This window comes from Melospiza georgiana, chromosome 1 (genome assembly GCF_028018845.1).
Source record: "Melospiza georgiana isolate bMelGeo1 chromosome 1, bMelGeo1.pri, whole genome shotgun sequence".
Lineage (NCBI taxonomy): Eukaryota > Metazoa > Chordata > Aves > Passeriformes > Passerellidae > Melospiza > Melospiza georgiana.
The window spans coordinates 22,374,258-22,388,171 of record NC_080430.1 but is presented as its reverse complement, the minus strand read 5'-3'; the positions used below and the strand labels follow the sequence as shown (position 1 = coordinate 22,388,171).

At 38.6% G+C, this 13,914-nt stretch overlaps 1 protein-coding gene across 2 annotated transcripts; it reads left to right on the top strand.

Annotated features, from left to right (window-relative positions):
* SRI (sorcin) lies at positions 1 to 8,532 on the top strand. 2 transcript variants are annotated; one of them, XM_058035830.1, is made up of 8 exons: positions 1 to 102; positions 760 to 843; positions 3,945 to 4,014; positions 4,701 to 4,744; positions 5,775 to 5,922; positions 6,076 to 6,189; positions 6,607 to 6,665; positions 7,337 to 8,532. In XM_058035830.1, exons 1-8 carry the CDS (start codon positions 82 to 84, stop codon positions 7,361 to 7,363), a joined length of 567 nt encoding a protein of 188 aa, XP_057891813.1. In that variant the 5' UTR covers positions 1 to 81; the 3' UTR covers positions 7,364 to 8,532. The 2 variants fall into 2 exon arrangements, with proteins under 2 accessions (XP_057891813.1, XP_057891805.1); XM_058035822.1 differs by having other exon boundaries at positions 6 to 129.
* The last annotated feature ends 5,382 nt before the right edge of the window (positions 8,533 to 13,914 follow it).

Sequence of the window (13,914 nt, the reverse complement as noted above, 5' to 3'; positions counted from 1 at the left end):
CTGGAAGTCGCCGCCCTCCCTCCGTATCCGGGTGGTTGCTCCCGGGCGCAGCCGGACCGCCGGAGCCGGTGCCAGGCGAAGATGGCGTATCCCGGACAGCCGGTACCCGGCGGGTTCTACCAGGGCGGGGTGAGCGGGGCCGGGCCCGCGGGGGAGTGTGGCCGGGGGAGCGGCGGGAGCCGGGTCAGGCGGGGGCTGCCCGGCCTCTGCCCCGCTCCCACAGGGATGGGCCGCAGGCGCCGCTCGGGGCTGCGCGGAGAAGGGGGAGAAGGGAGGGAGGAGGCGCCTCCCCGCGACTGCTGCCGGGGAGAAAGTCAGTGCTGAGGGTGTCATTCCGTGATTTGCACTTAAGAATCAGTTTTATTTAAGAGTTTTCACACTTAATGCATATTCTTCTATGTATTTGCCCTAGACATCTGTTTTACCCAACTTTTCTGAAGTGGAAAAAAATTGCAGTATTTCTTCAGCAAGCCGTTTTCTGCTAGGGGTAGAATAAAATGAAACCTTGGAGAGGTAGACCAGGCTGGATCTAGATCAGTCGATTACTCCTGTAATCGATCTGCTTACTGATCTGCTTACATTAGTATATCAGTACTGAAACTGAGAGTTGGTTTGGGGGATTTTTTCATGAGGTGTTTCGTTTTTGGTTGGTTTGATTTTTTTTTTTGGCGTGGTGTGTACATAAAAACGTAAGTTGATAAGTACAGATTCTTAACTGAATCATTGATTTAAAATTAATTTTCTTTTTTATTTCCAAAGTATGGAGGAGCTCCAGGAGGACCAGCATTCCCTGGACAAGCTCAGGATCCTTTGTATGGTTATTTTGCTGCAGTAGGAGGGCAGGTAAACTTACAAAATTTACTTATTTCACTTACAAAATTTACTAAACTTATGATATTTACTTCTTGGATTTTTTTTTTTCTTGCGAGGGAATACTTTCTACCTTTGGAAGGAGAAATGCCTAGTATTTGCAGTTAGGAAAAACTGATGTTTCTAGTAAAAAAAAAAAAATCCATAATTGTTTTACTTAGCCTATTTGCCATGTACAGCTGTATTGGTCTATGTTACAGCTGTATACATACAGGGACTATACAATTTGAATAATGCTGTTAGTTTCTGTATTGTATGTGTAAATACATACATATATACACAAACACAGGCATGTATGCCTCTATTTCCTATACAGGTATATGCAGGGAATATATAGATGCATGAAGTTTTGTAACTGGATTGTGACTCAGCTCTGGGTTGGTGAATGCTGCCAGGTTTGGGAGAAAGAAAAGAGTGGAAAGCGTGGGCTAAGAGCAGGAAATGCTTTCAGGAAAGAGGTCATTACAGGATCTTAATAGACTCACAAATGGAAAAGCAGTCATGGGTTGTGCCAACCTCTGGGTTTACTGGTAACATACAGTGATTATTCTTCTAAAGGAAAGCTTTCACAAGTCTTTTTTTTCCTTCCCTGTCATTCTGCACTGCATTTTTAATTTCTTTCCTGCAGTTTTGTGGCATATACTGTTTTTGTATGATATATGTGTTGCTAGAAACAAATGCTCTTTGACCTGTATTACAGGGTTTAGGAACAATTAAGTTAGGTTTATTGAGCTGAAGTTCCTTGTCTGTTTGCTATATTATAGCTATTTATTGCACACCTGTAGGGTGTGTGCAAATCTCAAATTCTGCTCTTGGGTCTGCTATCCTTAAGAGATGCAGCCACAACATGAAAATTTAAATTCAGCAATTAGCTGATGTTCAGATTCCCACCCTAACTTGGATTAGTTTTGTTCTCTGTTACTCTTTTGAATTAACAATGCATCTTGCAATCTGTATCGTACTTCTTCTACCTGCTTATGAAAATATTTAGGCCGTGTGTTTTTAGTAAAGGAGAACACTGAATGTCCTCTGTGTAGTGAGGCTTTCTGAGCAGGTGGAGCCCAGAGCTGAGCTGTGCTGAGTGTGCTGACAGTTTGCCTGCCAGCTGAGGTGTGTCTGTGCAGGGGCCTCCTGGATGTGTGCCAGGAGTCAGCAGTGGAGCCAGTAACTGATGCTGGACTAATGAATGAGCTCCTATTGTAAAGAGAGAGGGAGGGAGCAGCAAACAGGATACAGCCCTGTGGAGAAGAGGTGGCAGGAGCTGGATCTCAGCAACACATAGACCATGCTCAGCTTTCTCGAGTGAGGCATGGAACCTGGAAGCTGAATACTACCCAGTGGGTTGTTGGGTATGATCAAGTTAGCATTTAAGAATACTTCAGTCAATACTCTGAAATGCTTTATATTTGTAGAAATCATTCCTTACTAAAATGAACTCAGTATCTTTGGAAGTTATCCTTGGAATCTGAGGTGTCTGTTTCTGGTCCCAGTGGCTGTGCAGAAGGAAAAACTCTGTAAGGAGACAGTTAAATGTAACAGCTAAGTTATCAGTTGCTTTTATAGCCATCCATGCAACTCTGTAAAAAGCCACATCTCAGTTATCCATCTATACTTACTGTAGAATTAGTATGTTCTGGTTATGGTTGGCTGCTGTGTGGTTTTTATGCTATATAATATTTGATGTTTTCTCTGAGCTTTCTTTGAAGTATCTTGTCTTTGACTTGATGAATTACTTTTCTTTGTTCACAGAAGAAAGCCAAAAGTATTGTTTCAAATCTTTTGTTCAATTGAGGCTGTCTTTATAGAAAGTAATAATATTTTTTTTAGCCTGTTTGCAAAGCTCATATGCATTGTCTAGTTTAACCTGCTTATGTTCTACTAAAAAACCCAAAAAAGACAAGCATATATTTGGTAATGTTAATCATGCTTTTCTATCTTCCTCTATTTTAAAGTTATGCAGTTTCTATCTTTATTTCAGAAGGTACAAAGCCTTTGAAGAGATTAGTTACTTAATAGTAATGGCTATTTTTCAAATCTCTTCCCTTCCCCTGTCCTGTGAATTTAAAGTATTAAATACATCTGTATAGTTAGACTGATGGAAGATAGGAAGCAAATTTGGGTTTAGCTGCCATTAACTTTACATAGATTCAAAACATTGTTGCCTTTTTTTCAGACCTTGTCAAGTATCATTTAACATAGGTAACATACTATTAACATACTATTTGTCTTCTAAACAACTATATTTAATTTTTGAAAGTTACCAGGCTGTGCTCTTCCCACCATATCATTCAGTAGAATATCTCTATTATTGAAAAAAAGAGTTTTCAAAAGATAAGGAAAATGCTGTAACAAACAGAATCATAGAATATGCTGAGTTGGAAGGGACCCACAAGGATCACTGAGTCCAACTCCTGGCCCTGCTAAAGACACTCCAAGAGTCAAACCAAGGCCCAAGGGTGTTGTCCAAATACTTCTTCAGCTCTGCCAGGCTTGGTGCTGTGATCACTTCACTGGGAAGCCCATTCCAATGTTCAGCTACTCCCTGGGCAAAAAACCTTTTCCTGATAGCCAACTTAAACCTCCCTGACTTGTCTTTTCCTCTTCTAATGCTTTGCAGAAGTGTCATCATTTTTTATGTCTGCAGACATAATGTTCCATTCCTGAATGAGATTAAATTAAACTCTGTGTGAACCAAACTTCATGTTGGGGATGTGAGGATTAAAGCTTAGAATTCCACCTCCAGTTCTGGCAGCTCATTGCTTTCCATGAATTGGCAGTTGTTTTCTCTATTTGGCCCTGAGCAGGATTTGTTGGAAGTGAGGCTTTTTCCAAGCCATGTGAATAAGTATTTTTCCGAGTTTGTTTTGTTTTTCTTTCAAAGTTCTTTGCTTTCTACATTTGCTTGTTCTACTAGCAACTTAATATTTTAAAAAACAGGAATTTTTAAATTTGTGAGTTATGAGGATGTCTTGAGCAGCATAACTAAATGAATGCCACTGGAAAGGGAGTGGGTACTGGGAATAAGCAGCCTGGGAGAGGGTATTAATAGCTGATACATCTTCTGTTATCGAAAGGATGGACAAATAGATGCTGATGAGCTACAGAGATGTCTCACCCAGTCAGGGATTGCAGGATCATATAAACGTAAGTTAATGATTTGAATAAACAAGCACATCTAAAGCACACTAATTCTTCTTCCCTAGAAAACGTGTGTGGTTGTGCCTTCTGCAGAGCTGGGGTTTTTTCTTTGCATGGCAAATGGGTTTCCTTTCCATATCTTGGACATGTAAATTCTCTATATTCAGTTCTGTGTGCCAAGGATTTGCCTTTTCAGCCTCCTTAGTTCCCCACTCTGCTGGGCTGTGGAGTTGAAGTGGTTTTTTTGTAATGGACAGACAGTTCTTCAAAAGATGCTTTGCTTTGGTTTGAACTGAGCTTTGATAGTGACCAAAATCTGTGGCAGTAGTCCTCTGCTGGGATACCTCCTGTTCCATTTACAGCTTCTGTGAGTGCCACTGGCTTGCTCGAGTGGTGTCTGTTGGGGGGAATAGAAATGACCACTTTGAAACCCAAAACTATTGTGGGTTAAGATGAGAGCAAGTTAATGTTAAATATAACTTGAATTGCCTCCAAATTACCTGCTGTCAGTTTTTCTAACAAGTAATGGCTCTTACTTGGATGAAAAATATGGTATGGCTCTATACAGGGGAACCAATTACATAATAGTTTATATAATTTAAATTTATAATAAATCTGAAATTTTATGTTTAGATAAAACTGAAGAATATGCTCTTAACATAATTTATTTTTCCTTTTTCTGATTTTAACAGCTTTCAACTTAGAGACTTGCAGACTTATGATCTCAATGCTGGATGTATCCTTTAGTATAAAATGTAAACATTTTGCATTGTGTAAGCAAAGATGAGAGAGTGCCAGAACATTTGGGAAATGCTTTGTAGTTTCCATTCAGCCTTTACTTATTAAGTCTTGTGATCATTGTGATTGGGAAGATACAAAACTCCATTCTCACTAATTTTAACAAATTAAGAAATAATAAATAAGTGAGGCTCTTGGTGACGTATCATTTTACAGCAAGTGGTATCCCTCTAAGCCTGGGGAGCTGTTTCTCCATCAGGTGAATGAAAAGTCAGGTCTGGTGGCCCAGAATAAAACATTGTGCAAATCACTTATTGTGCTTTTCAAGTAGGACACCTTTACAATTTCTCATCCTTCCTAATGAATTTTAAGCATCTGTTGTACACAGCCTGAATACAATCAAAGTCCTCCTAAATCCTGTTCATGAATGAATCAGCTTTGAGTATCTAATGGAATGGTATGTGGCATTCAACAGTAGGACCTGTGGAAGACTTACATATTCTGTGTAAGGCTGTAATCTTTGGAGGTTTGTTAGCCAAAACTTAAATTGAAAGTTTTTCTGCTTAAAAGGAAAAAAGCAGAAATTAAACTGGAAGGGCTCTTAGCGCATCTCGAACAAACCACTTAGAATACAAGAGAACTAATATAACAATTTGTTCTTTGGCATTTATTTTTATTTCAGCTATGTATTTAATTGGATACAATTACATAGCAGCAGGTTAAAGAGAAGTGTGTCAACTAAAGTAGAATTCACAAGGGGAAAATTGCTTTAGCAAGTTTCACTGGGAAGAAGTGGGGAGAGCAGATCTCTGACCTTAAGTTTTGGGTAGTATTACCACCATCTGTGCTGGGGGATGCTTTAGTGTTCTACAAGAGACATTAATAATAGTAAAATTGTATTAATAGTGGCCTTCAAGTAAGTTTTAACTACAGAGAGATGCCTTTTTTGTTTGTTTGGTTTTTTGTTTGTCAAATTTCATTGGTGGTTTTGTTTAGTTAAGAAATGTTTTTCTTAGCTTTGAAATCAGAGGGATATGTCTGGCACACTGGGATTTAATGAGTTTAAAGAACTCTGGGCTGTGGTCAATGGCTGGAAGCAGCACTTTGTAAGTTTTGACAGTGATGGAAGTGGCACAGTGGATCGTCAGGAACTGGAGAAAGCCTTGATGACCATGGGTAAGTTGTGAAATGTTCTTGCTTCTGACACTGACTCACCATTTCCCAGTTACCATCCTGCAGTAACTAACACATGATATTTCCAATGAAAACGTGTTGGATTCTATTAACTTACCTGGCTTTTCAAACTAAGACTTTATTATTTTAAAATAGGATTTCGACTGAGCCCACAGGCTGTGACTGCCATCACAAAGCGATACAGCACTCAAGGGAAGATTGCATTTGATGATTACATTGCCTGCTGTGTGAAACTCCGAGCTCTCACTGGTATGCTGGATTGGGGCCTTGTTGCTGTCATCCCCATAATGTATTTTTATTTAATAAAACCTGTTTGTTCACTTATCTCAAGTTCAACTTCGGCATACTACAAAAGAGGTTTCTATCAATAGTCTATAGACTAGGATTTTTTAAATTCCCATGAAAAAAAGGACTTTATACTAATGCAGGATTCATTCCAGAGACTGGAAGGGTAATGTTATCAAAATTGGGAAACTTAGTTTATTAACAGAACATTAAGGGTTGTATATGATATAAAAATTTAGTCTTGGAGTGAATAGCAGTATTCTTGATCATGTTCTCCTTCGTGTGACTTGGGAAATTTTAGGAAAGTACTATACACTTAAAAAAAATGTTTATTTGCAATTCTTCTTACCTGGTTTCTGTTTTCTTAATGAATTTTTGCAGAATGTTTTAGAAGAAGGGATACAACTCAGCAGGGTTTCGTGAACTTCCACTATGATGATGTAAGTAAATTTTAAGGAATCTATTAAAATTCCAGGGTAAAACAAAAGAAAAACTTAAAGACAATTAGTAATGATTTGAGTTTGTGCCTTCCCTATACATGCAGCAAGAACCCAGAAGTTCTGGGGCATGTTGAGTATTGTCTCAAAAAGCTTTCATGTATTTTACAGAGTTCTATAAAATGTTGTATACCTTTTTCAGAACTTCTAACCAGTGTGGTTCAAGAAGATCAAAGAAGCTACATCACTTGTTAGCATCACTTTCTGTGATTTTTTTTTCCATTTTCTGTTTTAAAGCTTGGTAGGCATTTTTCCTCAAAGGGTTGGTGGAGGTCTGGTGGACGAATCACACTCAGTCAGTCTGGGTCTTGGCTTCCTAGCCACATCTGTGCAGCAAAAAGAGAACACTAGATTCAAGTCATCCTGGGTTTGGGGATTTTTTTGGAGCGGGGGGGAGGACCATGTGTGCTAGTTTTTATTTTTGGTGCTTTGGTATCATTAAGGAGATGCTTTGCTTTAATTAACTATTTGCTTATTTTCACATGTATTTTAAAGCTTTACTATTTGTGGGCTGAATTTCTTTACAGAAAAGTGTTGTGACAATTAGTATTGTAGGAAAAAAGTAAAAACTCATTCTCTGTCATACATCTAAGAAGTGGTTGTTTTCTTTTCAGTTCATACAGTGTGTTATGAGCATCTAAATCGAAAGGAAGCAAGCCGTGGATGATCATGATTTAACATTCCAGTTTTATGAGCATCTTAATCAAAAGGAGGCAAGCTGTGGATGATCATGATTTAACATTCCAGTATGTGTTTTGCTTTGCCAAGTTCTCCAATGATTGTGTATCTCAATATTGGAAATTTCATATTTTATGAAGGCATCCCTTTTCACACATTTTTTAGTCTTGATAATGAATATGAACTACTCATGTACTGTTGTCTTTACCTTCCAATGTGTGATTATTAAAGCTGCTTTTATTTTCATAAACTTGCAGTTCACTATTTATAACTCAGATCATGCAAATGGTAAGACTTTCAGGCATGTGTCTACTTTTTCGCCATGATTTACTAAAATCAGTTTCTGGAATGCAACTTACCATTTTCTGACTTAAACAGTAACGTGTATGACTTAAGAGGATACATATTTTCTTGTCTTTGACAACATAGGACTGATGTACAAACTAAAAGGGATTTTGGAATGGTCATTTTGCACTGGTCTGTTAAAACATCAGTAAGTTCTGGTTACTTAGTTTGTCAGCTCTTTAGAAGGTGAAGCCTGTGACTCCATGCACTGAGTGTAAGACTACCTGCTAGAACTTCTTCTCAGCAGGGATGCAGCAAAACGTAGCAGAAAACTCTCCTAGCCTTGTGCCCTGGTACCAGGGGCTTTGTTCTTGTAAGATTCTTGCTTTGTTTGTGTCACTTCATAAAACACTTTGAAACATATAAAAGCTGTGCTGTGTCAGTTTGTGCATCAGCTCTCCCTTCACAGGCAGACAGACAGACTTCAGTCACATGTAAATAAATGTTTCTATGTCCTCCACTTTGACCTGTAGCAAATGGCCTTCATGCATCAATATGCCAGCTAACACAAAAGGGCCAAAACTCACTTGGAAAAAATTCTTGCCATGTTACTCTTTCAGATCACAGCAGTAGTTACCAATGAAAACAGATACAGACAGGCAAGGCTTACTTGCCTGAGGCTCTTCAGGGGGGAAAAATGGGATTTTTGTTTGGTGGAGGTTTTATTGTTGCTTTTGTTGTAGGGATTTTTGAGAAATGGGAAGGATAGACATTGTATGGAAAGAGGGAACAGCACAACTGTACAGAGGTAGTACAAACTTTTTTCCAATAAAATAAGTTAATGAAACTTTCGTTAATTTTGGTCACTTCTGCCTACCACAGAGGAGTGATATATGTTGCTTTTCTGCTTGTGAATACAATGTCAGAAGAATGTTAAAAGAAGTATATTTCTTAAATAAGTAGTTTAGGGCAGTTTGGGGAGGAACCTTTGCATTAAGTAATGAAAGCAAAACTACACATATGTGCATATATATAGACACACCTTAATATACATCATTGGACAAATGAGCTCCTCAGAGCAGGAATCTCACTCAGAGATACTGTATTGCACCCTGCTTTGTGGAGGTGTCTATTAAATCTGGCACTTTAGTTTCTGGGCTATAAATTCAAAGCAGGCTCGTCTTCACTAAAGAAGCAACTTGTACTTACTGCTTAAATGTAGAATCCTCTGGGTATTGCTTGTAATTTCATTACAGAAGCTAGTTCTCTTTCTGCCCTTATAATGAATTTCAAAGGCAAAGACAGCATTATAGATTCACATTCTATATGTTGTACTGTTGCACATAAAGTTGGGAAACAGATGGAATACATTTGTATTCTAATGGAATGCAGTAGAAGTATTTCTGCTGGAAAGACCAAAATCCACAAAGGTTTGTCAGTGTAGCCGACATCAGTTCTGCAGCAGTTCAAACCTTTGACAGCTGACAAGGTTGGTAAGCATGTGAAAAAAGGCTGTTCTTCCTGTAGGGATTTGAGTATTTTGTATATATACAGTGCTCATCCTTACACTTAATTTTACCCTAAGAGCAGTAAGAGATCTTTACCAAAATGTTCTTTTCCCACACATCTTTACTTCTGCTTAGTTGGGTTTCTGGTCTTGTAGTGGCTTTGCTGGGATAGAATTTATTTTCTTTATAGCAGCCCAAAGGTTCAGATTTGTAACTGATCAGCAGCAATAACACAGAAATGTTTCAGTTTCTGGGCAGTGCTTGCACTGTTGCTGGGCAGTGCTTGCATAGTGTCCAGGTCTTCTCAGTTTCTCACTCTGCAGTCACAGTGAATAGGCTGAGTGTGGGCAAGAGGCTGGGTAGGAATTCAGTGAGGACAGCTGACTCAAGTGGACCAAAGCACTCAAGACCCAAGGACCCAAAACTCACATCTTGCTCAGTTTATTTCCCCAGGCTGAATTGGTATTTTGGCACCAGCCAGTTACTGGGCAGTGAAATGCTGCAAGAAAACAGTGTGAACCAATAGGGTTTTCTTCAGCAGTCCTGCAAACATAAACCAGAGAAAACTGGAAAAAAAAATTATTCCAAAACCAGGAGAAGATTCTGGCTTCCTCCAGAAAAAGTAGTTTTTTGTTTTACATCAACATTTCAAAAATCAAGTGTATTCACAGGGACTGATGAGATACGTAATCTTTAAAGTTTAGAGAGAAGCTAAGCTAATGCATGCAGATGCTAAGGAGTTAGTACAGAGTTTGCTGTCCTAGCTAAAAAAAAAGCCACTTGAAACCCTTTCAGAAATTGCTTCCCCATTAAGAGTAGATTCAGTGGACAGATTGAATATGCAAGTTACTTGCTTTAGAGAAACAGGTATTATTATTCTCAGAATACCTGGGATGGATACTCATGTGACACAGGATACTTATATGGGGTGATTGCTCTTGACCTTTGAGCCAACCACCAGGCATAGTTTCAAATAGGTATTTTTCCTAGGTTGCCCCCAAACAGGCAAACTAAGGACTAGTAATTTTAGATTTGCTTTGAGAACAGTAGGTCCCTAAGACAAAGATTTGAGAAGGTCACTGAATAATATTCAACCTTGGAATTTGAAGAATACCGTCTATATTCTTCTATTAGTCTTTTCCCTTTCATGCAACATTTTATTTTATAGAGATCTTTAAGACAGAAAATGCTAAATACAGCAAATCAGAAGAAAATACACACAAGAGTCCTTGTCACTGAAAGTCACTTTACTGATGTTACAATATGTTAGTAACATTGAAAACCACAGGCATTTGTATTAAATACTCTTGTAGAAGTGGATACTGTGACGCTGTTATTATTAAAAGTGAGCAGGAATTTAGAACCCCAAATTACAACGATTTGATTTTATAAAAAGCAACATTTTGTTTAGCTACATGAAAGCCAGATTCATTCAACAGCCCAATGCCTGTAATGTTTATGACAAAAATATCACACTCAAAGCTAGAAAGTTGTAAACTGCAGTGCTTCATTTTGATGTTTGTCAAAATCTTGCATTACATCAGGTATGATTTTTAAAGAATTTTAACTAGCAAAGACAATGATATGATGCAAATCATTGTTTTTGCCAACACTAGCCCAGCCACAGGGGTGAAACATGATTCTCCTTGCCTCTTTCAATAATGGCTAGTATGAGTGAAAAAATAGCTTTTTTTTTTTTTACAGCAATGCCCAAGTTAAACATCAGCACAAAATGAAGCTGGCAGAGCCAGTTGGTATATACCACTCCAAAAGCTTTGCTGAAAGAACTGGTCATACAGTAAATAGTGTTTTCTCCAGCAGATTAAAAATTCCATAATGCTTTGCTATTCTGAAAAAAATATTTTGCATTTATGCAACAATAAAAATAAGTACTGTATTCTATATAAAATATTACCTATTGTAATATATTTTTATCCTTATGAAAAGAAAAATCAGGTTATATATTCACAGTTTGAGTATGTTCTGGACTGTATTTCCAAGCATAAAGTATGCAGAGTCTACACAGGCAGTGAGCAGGAGTTCTTGTACCAATAATCAAACTAAATCAGCATTTGCTGTTCTACAGAGCCTTACAATATTGCATGATTAGCTGCTCGCACCACTCCATTTACAAGGTCAGTCAGGCCTATATACAGAATTTCTAACATGGTTGTAAAAATAGACTTTCCATGCTAAAATTAGAATATGTAAGGTCTTAAGGCCTCATGTTGATATTTTTTAAACAAAAGCTTTATTTTTTTATTCAAAGGAATACAGAAACAATAAAAGATTGTTGCTTTGACATTTTATGCTCTAGCGATTAAAAATTGTGTTGACTCCTTCACTCCTACCCTAGATAACATGTTTCTTTTTAACTGCTCTGTGCTTATTTTGCCAAATTTTCCTCATCTCATCCTCATCTCATTCTGAGTTATGCCAATTGTGGCCCATCTTAAGTAGCAGAAGTTTTTAAACAGTTTAAAGCTGGTTTAGCTGAAGTGATTTTGAAACTGGTATAGACTGGATTTTAAAGAGCTAGAACTGCCAGACCTGGCTAGGTGAGCCAATTTTGAAGCCAGGTACATTACCTCAAGTGTGAGCAATATCTGTGTTCTGAACTTAGTTTTAGTGCTTGTTTTTCTTACTTGGCTGAGATAACCTGGAATGTTGACTGTTGTAGTGCTTTTCTCTAAATACTTGCAGAAAACTGTTGTGGAATGACAAGATACCATGTGCACAGTGTGCTGTTTCCAAAGCTGCAGCTTACATCATACTTGAGACACCAGAAATGGTTTTCATGAGCTGACTTAGAAACTACTCGGATCAGAAATTTTTAGCATAGATGATAGAAACTATTACTTCCTTTCCAGTTCCTGACAAAATCACACTTAAGAGACTCCTGTTTGTATTGCAGCTGTTTTTACACAATTAGTTTCACTGTTTCATTTTTTCTTTCCTTATTAGGATAATAGTTATGTGCACACAGGATCCTCACTCCACTGTCCAGTCATGGGATCACAACCTGCACATATTTTTGCAGCTTACTCAAATTTGTTTTCAGGAATCACAGAATATTCTGGGGAAGGGACCCACAAGGATAATCAAGTCCAAGTCTTAAGTGAATGGCCCATGGGGCAGTTGAACCCATGACCCTGGCGTTATTAACACCGACCAACTGAGCACGTCAAATGTGATCCAAGTCAAATCCCATATTGCTGATACATAAGATTTGGAAGCCATGCAAATAGTGGGTCATCAGCTCATCCATTCTTGGTATTCAGCAGAGACTGAAATGCTCAATCTCTTTAAAAATGAGGCAAATAGCATCATATTGTGGTTAAAAACAATGGTCCGTACAGTCCACTGCTATCCCGTGACACTGAAACTCAATTTAGAAAAGGAAAAATATGATTTTCAGACTTGGAGCAAGAGAAACAGGAAACAGCTGAACTACTGGGTTCACAGATTTGGTGATATAGGAGATTTAGCCTTCAAAAAGGCTAGAAGGTGAGACACAGGATGGCTGAGTCACAAAGTGGTTTTACCAGTAGTATTCTGGTTTAACCACAAGTAATTAAGCCCCAAAACAGCCACTTGCTCAGTCCCCACCCACAATAGGATGGCAAGAGAATTGTAAAGGTAAAAGTGAGAAAACTCATGGGTTGACATAAGAACAGTTAAATAATTAAAATTAAATAACTATAGTAAAGATAAAAATATTAATGAAAAGGGTATTAACATAGAGTGAACTAAAACCCAAAAAAGACAAGTGATGCAAATGAAAATAATTGCTCACCATCGAGAGACCAGTGCTCAGCCAGTCCCTGAGCTGCAGTTCTTCACTGCCAGCCTTCCCCCTGGGTTGTTGCTGAGTATGTCATCATATGGTTTAGGGTATCCCTTGGGTCTGCTGTCCTGGCTGTGTGCCCTCCCAACTCCTTGTGCACCCCAAGCCCAGCTGGTGGCGGGGCATGTGAAGAGCAGAAAAGGCCTTGGCTCATTGCAAGCACTGCTCAGCAATAACTGAAAAAATCCTTGCATTATCTACAGTGTTTTCAGCATAAATCCAAACCACAACCTCATACCAGCTACGGTGAAGAAAATTAACTCATCCCAAGCAAAACCAGGGCAAAATCCACAAGACATGAGGCATCACCACCTGATTATAGCACAAGCAAAAGATGACAAAATCATTAAATGGTCTGGGTTGGAAGGGACCAAAAAGATCAGCTCATTCCAACCCCGCTGCCATGGGCAGGACTTTCCACTGACCAGGTTGTTCAGAACCCCATCCAACCTGGCCTTGAACATTCCAGGGATGGGGCATCCACAGCTTCTCTGGGCAACCTGTGCCAGTGTCCCACCACCCTCACAGTAAAGAATTTCTTCCTAATACCTAATTTAACCTACTATTATTAACAGCATTGGAAAGACCCTACCCATACTGTGGAAAGATGACCAACTTTTTAGCAGCTTTCTGATGTCAGCCAACTCACAGAGGCTGTTAGTGGATGAATGTTTCATGCAAATCCTTTTCAGTAGAAGTGAAAAAGGGATGGAAGAGAACAGGAGCTCACTGATTTTTACACTGGAGTGTGATAACTTTGCTTACAACTAGCTACGGGATTCGATGACAGAGCAAGTCCTAAGGGCTAACTGAAGAGTATATCCTTTAGGATTATGGAGTCTAATCCTTCTTTCACATTACATTCTATCTATTA

Excerpts from the sequence above, each read along its gene's own strand:
- SRI (XM_058035822.1), top strand. The coding sequence starts at position 82 with ATGGCGTATCCCGGACAGCCGGTACCCGGCGGGTTCTACCAGGGCGGG. Across the intron at positions 4,745-5,774 it reads TTATGATCTCAATGCTGGAT|AGGGATATGTCTGGCACACT; the intron begins GTATCCTTTAGT and ends CTTTGAAATCAG. Across the intron at positions 6,190-6,606 it reads GAAACTCCGAGCTCTCACTG|AATGTTTTAGAAGAAGGGAT; the intron begins GTATGCTGGATT and ends GAATTTTTGCAG.